Genomic DNA, 15,998 nt, shown 5'->3' with positions numbered 1-15,998 from the left:
GTTGACCGAGCCCAACAGTTTTGACCACAGAGTTCATTATCAAATTCACATTAAAAGACTTGGAACTTCATTTTTGCTATGAGGGGAATTATGGAATTATTCTAGAGGTCCCTTTCATTTCAGTTAACACTGCTGTGCTGCTTTTTTTTTTTTTAAACTGGATTTTATATTTTTAAGCTGACCATCAGGCTCCAAAGGATAGAACGAAAGGCTAACAGTCATGATGAGCTTCATGTATTTACATAGAAGAAATAACTTCTCTCTTCCCCCTCCCCAAATTGGGGATGAAATCCAGAGATAGTTGTGTAGATACAGAGGACTCTTGAGGTTTTCCTATTTCATAGAATCATAGAAAATTAGGGTTGGAAAGGACCTCAGGATCTAGTCCAACCCCCTGCTCAAAGCAGGACCATCCCTAACTAGGTGATCCTAGCCACAGCTTTGTCCAGCTGGGCCTTAAAAACCTCCAAGGATGGAGATTCCACAACCTCTCTAGGTAACCCGCTACAGTGCTTCACCACCCTCCTAGTGAAAGAGGTTTTTCCTAATATCCAACCTAAATCTCCCTTGCTGCAACTTGGGACCATTGCTCCTTGTTTTGTCACCACTGAAAACAGTCTAGCTCAGTAGTCACAAACCATCAGATTGTGATTGACTGGTTGATCATGGAGCCTCTGACAGTCGATCTCAGTCCCCCATCTCTTTTTTTTTTTTTCAAGCTAAAGTTAGGCATAAAACAGGGGTGGTCAAAATGGCCAGTCCAGCTGGCCTCCATTTCCCAGCAGCTCTGCCCTCATGGCTTGGGCCAGTCTCCATGGAGACCCCAGCTTTGCAGGAACATTTAGGCTGGGGTTGTCATGGAGACTAGTCTGAGCTGGGTTGACAGCCTGTGTGCAAGGGCAGGGCAGGGGGCTGCTCTGGAGCCGCTGGGAACTTAGGATGGGGGCAGCTTGCTCCGGAGCCAGGACAGTAGCCTGCATGTTCCAGGCAGGGGCGCGCAGGCAGGGGATTGCAGCTCTGCGCCAGCTCCTTGCAGTGGTGACAGCCTAGTCTGGAGCAGGGGCAGAGCCATGATCCCCTGCCTGCGTGCCCCTGCCCAGAGCATGCAGGCTACTGCCCTGGATCTGGAGCAAGCTGCCCCCATCCCAAGTTCCCATTGGCTCCAGAGCAGCCCCCTGCCCTCATCTGCCACGCGTGCTGCCAGCGCGGGTCAGGCTGGTCTCAATGGACACTGGCAGATAATGTGTAGTAACAAGTATCACACTAAGACTTGATAAGCAGAGAAAATGTATAATTATGTATATTAAGCACTTGATCTTAGTTTTATATCATATAAATATATTTTATTTTTGTTACTCTCTGCTGGACTCTCTCCAACTTGTCCACGTTCTTTCTGTAGTGGGGAGCCCAAAACTGGACACCATACTGGCCTCACCAGTGCAGAATAGAAGAGAATAATTACTTCTCTCTGTCTGCTGGCAATGCTCCTACTAGCGCAGCCCAGTATGCTGGTAGCCTTCTCGGCTAACAAGGGCACACTGTTGACTCGTATCCAGCTTATTGTCCACTGTAACCCCCACGTCTTTTTCTGCAGAGCTGTTGCTTATCCAGTTGATCCCAAACCTGTAAAAGTGCATGGGATTGTTCCTTCCTTTGTACTTGTCCTTGCTGAACCTAATGAGATTTCTTTTGGTCCAATCCTCCAATTTGTCTAGATCATTCTGAATCCTAGTCCTGTTTTCTAGTGTATCTATTTGACCCCACCCAGGTTGGTGTCATCTGGGAACTTGCTTTGGGTGCAGTCCATCCCATCTTCCAGATTGTTAGTTAAGATACTGAATAAAACTGGCCCCAGGACAGACCCCTGGGGCACTCCACTTGAAACTGGCTGCTATCTAGACCTCAAGCCATCAATCACTACCCGCTGAGCCCTACAATCCAGCCAGTTTTCTGTCCACCTCACAGTCCATTCATCCAATCCATACTTTCTCAGCTTGCTTGCATTTATGAAGTCTGAATCTAATTTAGACCTTTTGAGAGCAGTTGTTTATTCCCTATTTGCAAGGTTAATAGTAAACCTTGCTAAACTGATTAGTGGCAAGTATTTGTATTTGCATTTGTGTTTTTAAACAAAGTAATCTTGCCATGTTATCTTGAATGCCAACATGGATAAACAAAATTAAGAATAGATGAGCCATTTTCCTTTTTCTTACAGAAAATAATACACACTAACAGTTACTGCTGTATATATTTAGGAGTAGCTAGCTCCGATAACCAAAAGCGAATGCTGTAGAACTGCATCAGTGCCTCCAGGTTCTATACTGATAGAATAATTGGTGGATATATGAGACAGTTATACAAATTAATCCATTTACTTTCTTTTTATTTGCAGTGTTCTGGACTTGGAGCCTCTTTTTGTTATATGCTTTCCTATTTAGTGGGACGACCAGTTGTATATAGATATCTAACAGAAAAGGCAGTGAAATGGTCCGAGCAGGTAAGTTGTTTTTGTACATGCAGGTACACAATGTGTGTCTACACGTTCATTAATGTGCTTTAATTACAGCACATTAAGTTTAGTACCTGTAATAACAGATACTGACTTTTGCTCTGTAATTGATGCTACTCCCCATTACCGCAGATGAATGATTTTTGTGTGATGCATTGGACTAAAGTTGCTGCACATTAACTTGGTGTTTGCCAGCCGTGTTAATGTGCAATAGAATCAGTCTAATTTGCATTAAACATCTTGTATAGATGTACCCACAGGGTGTGTCCACACATGCAAGCACGTGTGCTTACAGCAGTTTAAACAGAAGTGGTGCAAATTTGAGCTGGGGCTTTTTGCCTCAGCATGCATGCCCAGACATGCACTTTGTTGTGGAGCAAATTGTGCCACTTGGAGCAAAATAACCCTGCCTAGCTCCTCCTGGATCTGCAGCCAGGGGGAGCTAGAGCCTGGGGCCAGCACCTGTGCTGGCCCCAGCAGTTTAAAAACCTGACCTAGCCAGCAGCTCAGGGCTGCTTGTCATCAGAAGCTTCTGAGGCCCAGCCACTTGGTATCTGGGGACACTGACTCCTTGTGTCAGACTGCAGAAGCAGCATCCCAAATTCACTTAAAAAACCCCAAAATCCACATTCTTCCATAATTAGAACAAAAGAGAGAGAGAGAGATTGATCAGATGGGCAATGTTTTATTGTTATATTTACAATGTTAAAGCAACCTAGAAGCCTATCAGTGTCTCTAGCATCAGAATAAAATAAATCCCAAATATCTATATGTTTTAATGTTTACTTTTGGTTTCCTTATCACATGGTAGATGTGTGATGGGGGGATGTGGGGTTTGCCAGGAGTAGGTGGGAAGCGGGGTAGGGGGATGCAAGTCAGTGTGTGGGTAGGTGTGGGGGGACTGGGTGTGGTGGCTGCTTAGGAGGGGTGGGTCCCCTGACCTCCACACAGCACATAGGCTATCCTGCCTGCAGGGTCCCAGCCCCGCCATGGGCTACAGCTCTCTTCCACCCCACCACTGGTCTCTAGTCCCCTGCTCATCTCCAGCCTCTGGAGGCTGGAGAGAGCAGGAGAACAAGCAGGAGCCTGAAGACAGCAGCGGAAGTCTCCAGCTCATCTCCAGGGCCTTTTCTTCAGCCCCCCTGCTCGTTCCCCTGCTTGTCTCCAGCCCCCTGCTCAACTCCAGCCTTAGAGGCTGCTGCTACTGCCCGTAAGTGTGTGTGTGTGTGTGTGTGTGGTGGGGGAACAAATGAGGGGGTTGAAGGGAATGAACAAGGGATGAGGGGAATGAATGGGGGCTGGGTGGGGCCTCCCCCGCCTCCAGCCCCCCCAACCCCCTACTTACCTGGCATGAAGCCAGGTCCAGGCCCCTGCAGCCTGCACTGCTGCCAGTCCCGCATGGGCAGGCATTGTGTTTCAGCAGTGGGGAAAGGGCCAACCACAGAGACACTCTGGTTGGCTCCCAGAGCAGCTCTGTGGAAGACCAAGCCTCTGGTTGCCTCAGGGCATGGTCCAGGATTGTGCCCTCCCCCGGTTTTTTCCCCCCAGGGTATTGTTTGACCAGAGGTCTAATTTTGCTTCCACGCTGCAGATTTGCAGTACGGGCAACATTTTTTTTGTTCCTACACATGCCTCTTGCAGCATCTCAAAGGGGTTTGAGATGCTGTAAGAGGCACGTGCATGCTCGTATGGATGCACCCACAGTGTACAATGTAGATGGAGGAAAATAGAAATGTATGGGGTAATCAATCTAATACATGATGATTCTCTCACTAACATTGAATAATACCTGCTTTTTAGAGAAGTCTCTTTCAAAAGAAGTGAGACTACTTCAGTACAGTATTACTTATGAACAAGGATGTTTACTTGTTTAGAGGTAAATTGATGCAGTTGGGATAGAGGTGGAAAATAAATTTCAAAACTGAGCAGCTGCACCCAATACAAATAAGTGTGTCGCTTTCACAATGGTATTTAAATACCATCACAAAAGGAAATTAAAAAAAAGAAATCTGCCATTTTTAATTGTGTAGCAGACAGCAATGGTAATAGACCAGGGGTGGGCATGCGGGGCACCTAAACGTTTTAGAAAATTAATATTGATCTGTCCTTGGTTCCTGTCAGAAATGACAGAAACCAGGGCCAGTAGGACTCAGGGGAAGCCCGGCAGGCTCCCGCAACAGCAGGGCCTGCCTGGCCCTGGGACCATGTGGCTGCCTCAGCATGGGAACCTCAGGTAAGGGTGGCTAGGGTCCACAGATCCTTGCCAGCCTGTGCCCCACTCTGGGCCCCACAGGTGCTGGCCCTGAGACGTTAATTCCAAGACATTGGAACTTTGGTCCCAAGATGGTGACCAGGGGGTGGGGCACCTGTCAAGGGGTGGGGCTACCCATGTGGCCCTCGACAGCTTGCCAAAAATGGGTAAGTGATCCTCCGCCTGAAATAATTGCCCGCCCCTGTAATAGACTAAGCATTTTTTTTTAAAGTTTCTTATGTTGCTGTTGGGAAACAACCTCTTGAATGAATTTTGAAGGAGAAAATAATGTATAGAACCATGGTGTATATTACTTTTCGAGCCTCATGCACATTTTAAGAACAGTGTTCCTGGTGGGTGCAGGAAAAGAAAAAATATTTTTCAAACTTTGTTCTGGATTTATGATTAATTTTTTAAATCTTTAAACCTGTTCCTCGTTAGCCAGGCAAAATTCATCTGAATATATATGAGCTGTTGTCAAAACTTGTCTAGATGTAGTCTTCAGTTCCATGTATTTTAATAAATCAGGCTGGAATTTAATTACAGTAGAGTAATTCCATAATTCCCACAACATGGCTACAGATAGAAGTGTTATGCAGTGTGGATGGAACCTAGATTGTTTTAAACACTTTCCATATATGCTGTATTCAGTGTATAAATGGAAAGACCTTTTTCACCCGTGAATCTGTGGTGGTGAACAGCCCAAGACAACATTATAAACCTACTGAGGAGCTGTTTCCTAGATTAGATGGGCTCTTGTGCATTTATTTAGGCATGGATTTTACAAATGATTTAGCACACAGTGAAAGGGGTTGTGGTTTTTCTTGTGTTATCTTTTCTTTGGTAAAGATGACCGAAGTATCTGCTGTTGCCCACTAAGCTGTTGTGAGTTAGCTTCCACTTACTGCACAGTAAAAGTTTGCACGTAAGGTGGTTAACAGATGGTGCATGGTAAAGGCCCATGCACCTTTATCTCCATAGTATATTGTATGTCCATGTTCTTATACGTTTTGGTTCTAGACATTTGGATGAGACAAAACAGTGGTGCAATTTAGAGCTTCACTAGGGTAAAAAAAGGTATGTGTTTTTAAAAACTACCTAATACCCTTGTGTAAACAAGGCCACGTTTTTAATGCATCCATTGGTAAAAGTAAACTCTAGTCTTCCCACAGCAATATTCTTTACACAGCCACAATGTCTATGCATGCTGTGTAAATGCATTGTATTAGAGGGGTGGGGAGGCTTTTGGCAGATAAATGAACCCTGTACCCTGTCCTAGCACCACTCCAATCCCCTTTTCCCACCCAATCCACTGCTCTGCTTTATGCCATGCACACAGGCTGCCTGTGGCACTTGTGGCATGTGCACCTCAGGTTGGCCACCCGTGTTATAGAAGAATGTCTTGAGTAGTAAGTATTCGAAAATATAAGAGTAAGTGTTTGGATCTACTAAACTTTTATATCATCTATTTTTATATAAGGTTATGGAGATATACAGAATCCAAAAGTTGTTGCTGTACTAAACAGTCATTTTTCCTTTCTAAAGAATTACTTGTGTCACCAAGCAAGCATAATATAATGATGAGATTTTGATTTCATTACAAAAAATTCTGGATTTCCAAACTAGCTTCAGCAATAGATCTTAAAAGCTGTTACTGCCTCTCTGCACTTACTAGCTCCAGACACAAAGCTTGGTTGAATATTTTTGTTTAGGACTCTTTTATCAGCTTTTTCTTCAGTACGGTTCATTATGATTGAATGAAAAATGTTTATTAATGTGTATGTGTAATGTATTTCCAAGGCAGGAATTTTGTTGAATTCATTTTTGGTTTTTTTGTGGCAGGTTGAACGACATAGAGAACACCTCATAAACTATATAATATTTTTGAGAATAACGCCTTTCCTTCCTAATTGGTTTATCAATATAACATCTCCTGTAATAAATGTACCATTGAAGGTATTCTTCATTGGTACTTTTCTAGGTAAGAATTTTTGTTAATAAGTTCAATTTTTTTAAGAGGAGGGGACTATTGGTTGGATTTCACATAATTTAGTTCGCTATCTGCTGGACAGTTGAGAGATTACATGACTCTTCTTTCCTGTATGCCAGTGGTTCTCAACCTTTTCTTTTAAGACTCAAGGCACTCCTCCAAAGCTCTCTGAATTTAATGGCACTCTAGGTAGCTGTGGGGAGAGTGAACTCCTACTTTTTCTTGCATTTGTCTCAATGCAGAAAACTTATGGGGTGTTCCTTGCCCACTGGGAAATGCAGGGGCAAAAGCACTTCTTAGGATCAGCACTTCTGATATTTGTATGCTCACTTTTCTCTTTTTATTAAATGTACTGGGAAGTAAAATATATTATCTTTGAGCCTCTATGATTTACTCTGTCCTAATAATTTACAAGCAGAAATCAGAAAGAAGTAGTATTTGCTAAGGGTCTAGTATTGCAAATTTAGAGTTTCACTCTCTTGTAATACATTACACGATTCCAAAATTAAATCTCAAGTGTGAGGGTAGCTTACTGAGCTTTGTCCCTGTGTTTCAACATATTACAATATATATTGGCATAATGATAATCCTTCAAAAGTTGCTGTATGACTTTGTAGGGATACCAGATCTGAAACTGAAACTTAGTCTATGTTCTTTTTACCATCTCCTTTCTAGGTGGTTGATTTTTTGTTTGTTTGTTTGTTTGCTTACAAATAGTCTGCATTATTTGGTTTCATAATTAAATTAAAATAACTAACAAAGCCAAGCTTATCATTAGGAAAAAATGACTGCACTAAGCTCACTTCATTTTGGTCTAGTCTATGATGCTTACTGTTGGGGGGGAGGGGACTTTTTTATGTCAGCTAAAAAAGTCAAAATAACACACACGAAGGGAAGACGACATACTCATACTCTGCCTGTTCAGATAAAAGTATGAAGTTTGGGTGCTGGGGAGCAGTGGTTTATTATGAATTTGTTAGAATTTGTTTACCAGTGTCAAAAGCTAAGACAAAGAGCATTTGCTTGTCTCAAAGAAAATGATTTCAAACGATTTCTCAAAGAAAATGATAGTCTGTTTAACTGGTTCTGTTGTTTCTGTATGTGTAGGTGTTGCACCACCATCTTTTGTAGCAATTAAAGCAGGAACAACATTATACCAGCTTACAACAGCAGGGGAAGCTGTTTCCTGGAACTCTGTGTTTGTTCTCATGATTTTAGCTATTCTCTCAATTCTGCCAGCTATCTTCCAGCAGAAACTTAAACAAAAGTTTGAATAAGAATCACACTGGATCTGACTTTCCCATGCTTCATCTCAGGATCAGCACTTCTGATATTTGTACGCTCACTTTTCTATGGGAGACTTGTAATGGATAAAAATATCCTTACTTCTGTAAATAAGCACACTTTGTTGCCTGAAATTAAAGGAACTATGTTCAGAAATATTCTGTATATAGTTTTGTAGTCCAAATCATCAGTGTTGTACTCTTTTTGGAGACAAGAAGAGGGAACTGAACACCCAGAAGATTTAACTTTTTGCTCTGGTTTATATATGGGGTGGAAAGTTTCAGATGGAAATGTAACCTACAGATGCTGGTTTCTAAACTCGCAAAAAATGTAAATCTAAGCAGTCAGTCTAATTTTGTAGCATTCTCAATGCTGATACAGACTTGCATGTGATTTGGTCTGGTTGCACTTATTTTTCACACCCACCTCTCCTTTTTATTCTCTTGTCTTTCATGGTTGCAGAATAATGTAATGTAAATAATACTTGCTCATAAAATAAAAGATTTTTCTATAAGAAGTACTTGAAACTCAAGTGATGTAAACCAGAAGAAGCTGAGATTTTTTCATTCCGTTTCTTTTTTCTTTGTGTTTATTTTTCTTTTTAAATACTTGAACACATCTGCTTTATGAACTGAATTAACACACGGAGGAATGTCAAGTAATTCCCCCTTTTTCTGTTGATTTGATATGGGGGCAGATCAGAATTTTATTACAGTTTGCTGATAATGCTGAAGTTTTTAATTCTTGTTTAGACATATTTTTAATATCTATTTTTGCCAGTATTCCAAATGATAGCCTTATCCTACTGATTTAAAATAATTGCTACATGGTTATAAAGTTATTAAATTAGTAAGAATGAATATAAGTGATTATTAGCAGGGATCCTGGTTTTCTCTGATTTAAAAAAATCCCCAGTTTTTGGTTAAAAAATAATCCCAAATCCACTTTTTTCAGTGATTTAAATGAAACACCAGTAATATATAGAGTGTTTCATTTTAATGATGGAAAAATATGGATTTGGGGATACTTTTTTTTAACCAAAAATTGGGGATTTGTTTAAATCAAAAACCAGGATCCCTGATCATTAGCCATTTGCAATTCTTGTGTGTATACTGGTGGAAGACTGAAAAAATCTCGCTCTTTAGTTGGCTGCAGCTTGCCACTATGGCAACTCAATTGGCTAAAAAGTGCATCAGGTATGCACATTAATACAGGGTTTTTTCTGTTCGTCTAAAATATATTGCCATGTATTGATTTATGAATCATGTAATGAAAATACTACATCTTATTGTACTTGAACTTAAAAAAGGATCCTTTTTTTTAATTGGTGATGGGCTACTAGCTTGATTCATTTTTTTTCTCAAATCGTATCATCCCCTAACTGATACATACATATATATAAACTTCTTTTGAATATTACCACTGTCACTGACTGTTGCATTGTCATTGGGCCTCTCAGAATATAGGGCCTCTATTCAGTAAGGTACAGTAACATGTGGCTACATATGTAAGTTGTTCCATTTTAAGTCCATGCTTGCTTATATGCTTTGAAGCTGGGCACTGCTCTAGTACATTGCTGACTTGGAGCTTATGATTTGCAGTGCTCAAGTTTCTGAGGAATTACTTGTCTGCAACTGTGCTGTGTTGTCTCCTCACCTGAAAAATCTTGTCATGCCATGGAGCATTAATGATGTAGGAGCCCAGTTCCATAAATGTGATAATGTGAAAGGTACTGGTACCTTCAACAGTTCTATTCTTTTGCAACATGATGTGGATTGATTCATTTGTCATTTTATTACAGTATTATGTAAATGCATAGGAAATATATTAATTAATACACTAATCGTCTCTTCCTCTTTTTAAATTTCATTTGGATTGGACTACACAACAAATAGTGGTTTCTGTGGTGTTTGCTAAAAGTACTATTATTATTATTATTATTATCATCATCATCTAACCACTGACCTCTATTTGCAAGTTTTGTTGTAAAGTGTAGTTTTGGGAACTTAGATTGGGGCTTAGCATTCGTTTATTGTAAAAAAGGTACTTATTAACACTTAAAACAGATTCTATGGTCTTGGGCTCACCAGCAGAAACAGCGAAGCAGCTCATTGCTGTAATGTTAATCTTTTAACCTTTTCTACATGGGGGAATTTACTACAAAAAAAGCCAGGAGCAGTTTTGGTTCCACATTAATTTCTAAGTGGAGGCTCACACTGCACACTGCTTCACACAAAGGTACTTTAAGGGTACATCTGTAGATGGTGCAAGGCAGCTCTTTGCAGAGCTACTTGACTATGTCTTCCTGTGCTAATTCCAGAACCAGAAGCACAATACCTGCTTTAGTGTAGTGCTTTTAATCAGCCAAGCTGAGAAGCAAAAATGCTTGCCTGAGTCAGTGCTTTACTGTGGTTATACTGGTTGCAGTTCCAAAATTAGTATGGGCAGTGCTGTTGTGGGTATTGTCATGCACTACAGTCTTAGCCATGTACTGCAGTCTGCGTGGTCCAAGAATGCTGATGTCTACCTCAGGCTGTTTCTGGGTGGCACTGCATTGTGTCATGTGGACATAACACTGTTATGGCATTTGCAAGGATGGTCAGTGTGTAGTATTTTGAGCACTCTGAATTTATATCATAGTGTACCTTTTGTTTCCCAGGTTGACAAGCCCACAGTCAGCGATTACAAGGGATTTTGAACTGTTAAATCTGTTATTTTTTTTTTAAATTTTTGTAAACCATATGTACAACACCATTACTAAATGTCTCTTTCATTTCATAATAAAAAAATACAAATTTAAAATGGTCTTATATTAAGAATACCAGACTATCTTGACACTTTGGAACATAGTTGTATATGGAATGTTTCTTTTTTCCTCCTCCTTTATTAATTCACAAAGCGGTTAATGTCTTCTAAAATGGCAGTTCTGAGTGCCACTTTAACCTTCAGTGCATAAAAAGTGGTTTGATTTTGTTTGCATCTTTACTATTGTAAGAAACCTGTTGTTGTTACACAGTTTTCTAACATCTGAGGATTCTTAATATTTGAACAAACAATACTCCACAATTAGTACTTTAATTGCAATACAAAGATGAATATTGTGTCTGTCTGTTTTGGATCTAATTTCAGCAGATGGACTTCTTGGCCAGGGACAGCCTTACACATAAACTGGTTTAAGTGATCAGAAACTGATTTAAACCTGTAACAGAACATATGTTCAGTGCATATAAGCTAGTTTCAAAATGGCTGAAACTGGTTTGAGATAAACCTGGTTGAATGTAGTATGAGACTTAACTGATTTGGCTGAAACCAGTTTATGCCTTGTCTGTCCTAGATCCCTTGCTGGTTGAGTTAAATCAGAGACCCTTAGCATCCCTGCATGTTCTCTGGGCTGGGCACGGCTCTGCTGCAGCCCAGCCAAGCTGGCCATGCCCCTCAGCTTCCCAGCCCAAGCAAGGGCAGGCAGGGGTGAAGGTCTGCCCAGAGAGGGTTTTGATTCCCCATTCCCTGTGCCACCAGCAGGGACCAGAGCCGGGTCTGCCTGGCATTCCCCCCTCAGTCCCTGCCCAGAATAGGCCCCCAGGTATCCCCTCTGCCGGAGAGCAGAGGAAGGAGGAATAGCCCTCTCTGCATGGCTGTGCCTCCTCCCTGCCGCTGCAGCGGGAAGTGGCAGGGCCCTTATTGGGGGCAGCAGTCTGTCATACTTCAGGGGAGCATGAGCCCCTTTCTGCTGAGGGACCGTGCTTTGGGGCTGGCAGAGGTGTGGGCGGCTGCTCTCAGCAGCGCCAGGGTCCCAAGTGGGCCAGTGGCTGAATGAGGCCCCTCTAGCCAGGAGGGAGCTGGCCCTGAGCACAGAGTAGCAGTGGCTACAGCCCGGCCCAACAAACCCCACTGCCGTGCAAGCAGTGTCTCTCTGCTTGGAGCAAGCCCCTCCCATCCAAAGGGGGCTTATTCAATCACTGGTCACTTGCATGGCAGCAGGGTTTGACCAGCTGGACTGTAGCCGCTGCTGCTCCATGCTTGGGGCCCACTCCCTCCCAGCTGGCAGGGGCTGACTCAGCTACTGGCCCACTCAGGACCCTGGCGCTGCTGCGTGCAACCGACCACGCTTCTGTGGCCCTAGCATAGAGCAAACCTTGCTCTGGTGCCAGTGGCCAGGAGGGGGCTTGCCCCAAGCACAGAACAGCAGCCGGGGCCCAACAGTGACCAGCCTGTCATGGCTTCTTGGAGCACAGCCCCACAGCACAGCCCTTCACCGGGAAGGGGCTCATGCTCCCATTCATTATGCCAGTGCAGCAGTAGGGAGGAGGCATGGGCAGGCACGGATGGGTTTATTTCTCCAGCAGAGGGGACAGCCAGGGCCTATTCTGGGCAGGCGGTGATGGGGGAGTGCTGCACAGATCTGGCTCTGGTCTGTGCTGGTGACATAGGGTGGGGGGAATTAAACCCCTCTCTGGCCAGTTCAGCCTGGGTTGGCCATGGTACCTCACCCCACCCAGCTTTCCTGCAGCTAAGGGCTGCTCTAGAGCCCCCCCCGGCTCTTGGCCTGAGCAAGTGCAGGCATGTACCTGCATTACCTCAGGGCAGAGAGCATGTTTGTCCTGTTACGAACCGGTTCAGCCTAGTCAGGTTAGACTAACCTGCGAAGGCTGAATCAGTTCAGGTTTGGCTTTCTGAATGTCTGTCCCTAGCCCTTGTGCTAAGCACCTTTTTGGTGGTCCGTTGAAAGATGGAGGTATAAACATCTTAAAGTAACCTGGAGTGATTTGAATGAAGCTTATGGTCTTTGGCCTTAGGACTCCAAAATATTATTCTGAAACAGCAAACTTTATGTTATTAAAAACTCCTAGGTAGCATATAAAATGGACTAATACACTAACCACGCAAGGAAGAAAATGAAAGGCTTTTCCTACAGTTTAAAAAATCAGTAGTTTTATGGACTGATTTAAATTGCTCCCATGAGCACAATATGTTTTGGTTGGTCTGTGAGGTATTTAAACTAGATGTGTATTCATTAAAATATCCAAATGATAAAGTTAACCTGAAGAGAGTTTTGACAACTTGAGGCTTCTTGAGGCAGGAGCAAGTCGCAGGGGGACAGGCATAGGCACAGTGGGGGCAAGAAACAGGCAGCGGGGCAAGGGGCAGGTATCTGGTCCCTTGCCTCCCTGCTGCTGCTGCTTTCCCTGCCACAGTGGTACGTGTGACAAATTTAGGAAAACTGTTTAACAGCTTATAAACATGGAAAATTCTAATAAATTTATAGTTTTCCATGTATAGTGACTAATTATTGAGGAGACATCTTAAATTCAAAGTCATCTTGGATTCCGGTATATACAATATATACAATATTCTTGCCATGAAGGTTCAGGCTGGGAAGTAGCCAGAGTGCTGATAGTCTTCTTTTGCCTTTGCACAACTTTTCTGCTTTCCCAGACAGACAGACAAATTCTTCCACAATTTAGTGAGACAATGAGCTTATGATATAGTTAGCTGAATCACAAAAACCATGGGTTAAGACTCCAGAATCCTCGTATAGTCCTGTTGACAGAGTGACTGTTCGTACTTGGATTAGGTTACCCTGATGTTCAGACTTAAGGATTGGTCACATGGGCTAGTTGCAATTTAAAATGCACTTTCTCTGAACTCTGCAGTCCTTAATAAACATGACTTAAGATTTCTTGATACTACTGCACTCTCACTGTTATGCCTACTTTTCACGTATAGCCAGTTTTGTTTGCTGTGGGTAATAATCGCATTTGATTACGTATTTTAAGATTTGAGGGACAGCGGTAGTATCTGAAACATTTTTATTTCAAACTGATTTGCATCAAAATTTGTGGTCTCCTTTTAAAATTATTAGTTACTGTTTATTCTATTGTTACCCGAATTGTGGGGGGAAGCTTATCTGTGCTAAAATGTCCACAAAAAAACATTTCAATGGGAATTTGGAAAATAGGTTTTTATTGTCCTGATGCTCACTGCTGGTGCTTTTGGAAACTGACCACTGAGGAACTGTTTGGATGTTGGCAACTCCCTGTGCACAGATCCCAACACAAGCAGCTCAGTTTGGGAGAACCATTCTTTTGGGTAAAATTAGTTAAATTTGATGGGGATGGGAATTAATGAGAACTGCATTACCCCCAAAAACTCTGGCTGACACAAAGCACGTCCAGATAGTTTAAAAACTTTAATAGAAATGAGTCTACTGCAGCGAAGGCACAAGGGTGCCATGTGATCTTTTTAAGGTTGTTATGCAATATTAGCACTGTTAGGTGTTCAACCTACACATGATTCAAAGATAAACCCAGAGATTTCAAATAGGAATCTATAATGTCAAAACCATTCTTTTCTATTGTGGTCTTTTTGAGTTATTTGCAGCAAAAGGATTGCTCTATTATTTTCCATAGTTGAGAAACAAGTGAAAGGTAAGAACTGGCATTTTCCAAGGGGTGTCTTGAGTCCAGAAGGTTGAGAACCACTAGTCCTCGGTATTCTCAATATATGTAATAATAAGCCACTAGTGCTGGGATCTTAATATAAGTCACAGAGCTGATCTAAAAGGTTTATCTGTGACATTTTAATTCTTGAGAACTTTTCACGCATGTGGGAAAGAGGAAAAAATGCAGGTGCTGCTGATCCTTGATAAGTCTTTTCTCGTCTCTCATCTGGATTCTTGTCGTTTGTGTTGAATACTCATATTTAATCAAATATATATTTATTGATTATTATGGTCCTTCCTCTTCCAAAATATCAGGATTATGGTCTCTGATTTGCACCAATACATTTATTAATGTAAAATTGGTTGGCAAATACTTTTGTGTCTCTATGAACAGCAATTCTAATATAATAAAGGGCTTAGTCCATCTGTCTGTCTGTCCATAACACTCTTGGACAGGGATAGGCAAAATATGGCCCGCAGGCCACATCTGGCCTGCGAGGCCAATCTATCCGGCCCGCAGGACCCCTAAAAAAATTTGGAAAATTAATATTTCTCTGTCCTTGGTTCCTGTCAAAAATGACAAGAACCAAGGGCAGTAGGACCCAGGGGAAGCCCAGTGGGCTACCACAAAAGCAGGCCCCACCCCCCAGCCGGAAGCCCCAGCCCTGGGCTTCTGGCCTGGGAGCATGTGACTGCCCTGGTACAGGAAGCTTGGTAAGTGGGGGGGGAACCCCCGGCAAGGAAGGAGCATGGGAGGGGGAAATGGCCCCTCCCCCACTCCATACCCTGTGCTGCAGCTGCTTGCAGCCTGTGTGGGGCTGCTTGTGCCCACTATGGACAGCCCCGCATGGGCTGCAAGTGCCTGCAGCATGGGGCACTGGGCATGGGGTTGAGAGGGCCTGTTTCCAGCCCCCCGCTCTCAGCTTTTCCCTGGGTTCCTTCCCTGCGCAGAGGAAAGCAGCCCCTCGCCTGCCACATGCCTGGCTGCGAGCTCCACATGGGCTGCAAGTGCCTGCAGTGTGGGGCACCAGCCATGGGGCAGGCAAGGAGCCGCTTTTCCCCACGCTCAGCACCAGCTTTTTCCCTGCTGGCGAGCAGGGGGTCAGGGCTGTATACTGTCCCCCACCTGTACCACGGGGTTGGGGGGCACTGGGTGTGAGTAGGCAGGGAGCCAGTAGGAGCACAGGGCCCGCACCTGTGTCCCAGGGCCAGTGCTGGTGAGGCCCAGAGTACGGTGGCAGGAGTGCGGGGTCCCAACTGGCAGAGGCTCTATGGAGCCAGGCCAGGTCCCCTCTCCCTGCTGGTGCAGCACAGCCCAGCTCCACAGACCCCTGCCAGCCTGTGACTCCCTCTGGGTCCCACTGGTGCTGGCCCTGGGACATTGGTCCCAAGATGGTGACCAGGGGAGGGGCACCTGTCAAGGGGTGGGGCTACCCATGTGGCCCTCAACAGGCTGCCAAAACTGGGTAAGCGGCCCTCCGCTCAAAATAATTGCCCGGCCCTGCTCTTGGAGCAGTCTGGT

At 43.5% G+C, this 15,998-nt stretch overlaps 1 protein-coding gene across 1 annotated transcript in view; it reads left to right on the top strand.

The window, feature by feature from the left end:
* TMEM41B (transmembrane protein 41B) overlaps positions 1-11,122 on the top strand; it is a 28,914-nt gene extending 17,792 nt beyond the window's left edge. The window contains exons 5-7 of the mRNA XM_090032673.1: positions 2,393-2,497; positions 6,603-6,741; positions 7,858-11,122. Coding sequence (XP_089888799.1) covers positions 2,393-2,497; positions 6,603-6,741; positions 7,858-8,027 — 414 coding nt within the window. The 3' untranslated portion in view covers positions 8,028-11,122. The remainder of the gene's footprint in view (positions 1-2,392; positions 2,498-6,602; positions 6,742-7,857) is intronic.
* The last annotated feature ends 4,876 nt before the right edge of the window (positions 11,123-15,998 follow it).

The sequence above is a fragment of the Crocodylus siamensis genome, chromosome 2 (assembly GCF_052110815.1).
Source record: "Crocodylus siamensis isolate JL-2025a chromosome 2, ASM5211081v1, whole genome shotgun sequence".
Classification (NCBI taxonomy): Eukaryota; Metazoa; Chordata; order Crocodylia; family Crocodylidae; genus Crocodylus; species Crocodylus siamensis.
This window is presented reverse-complemented; position numbering and strand designations above follow the sequence as displayed.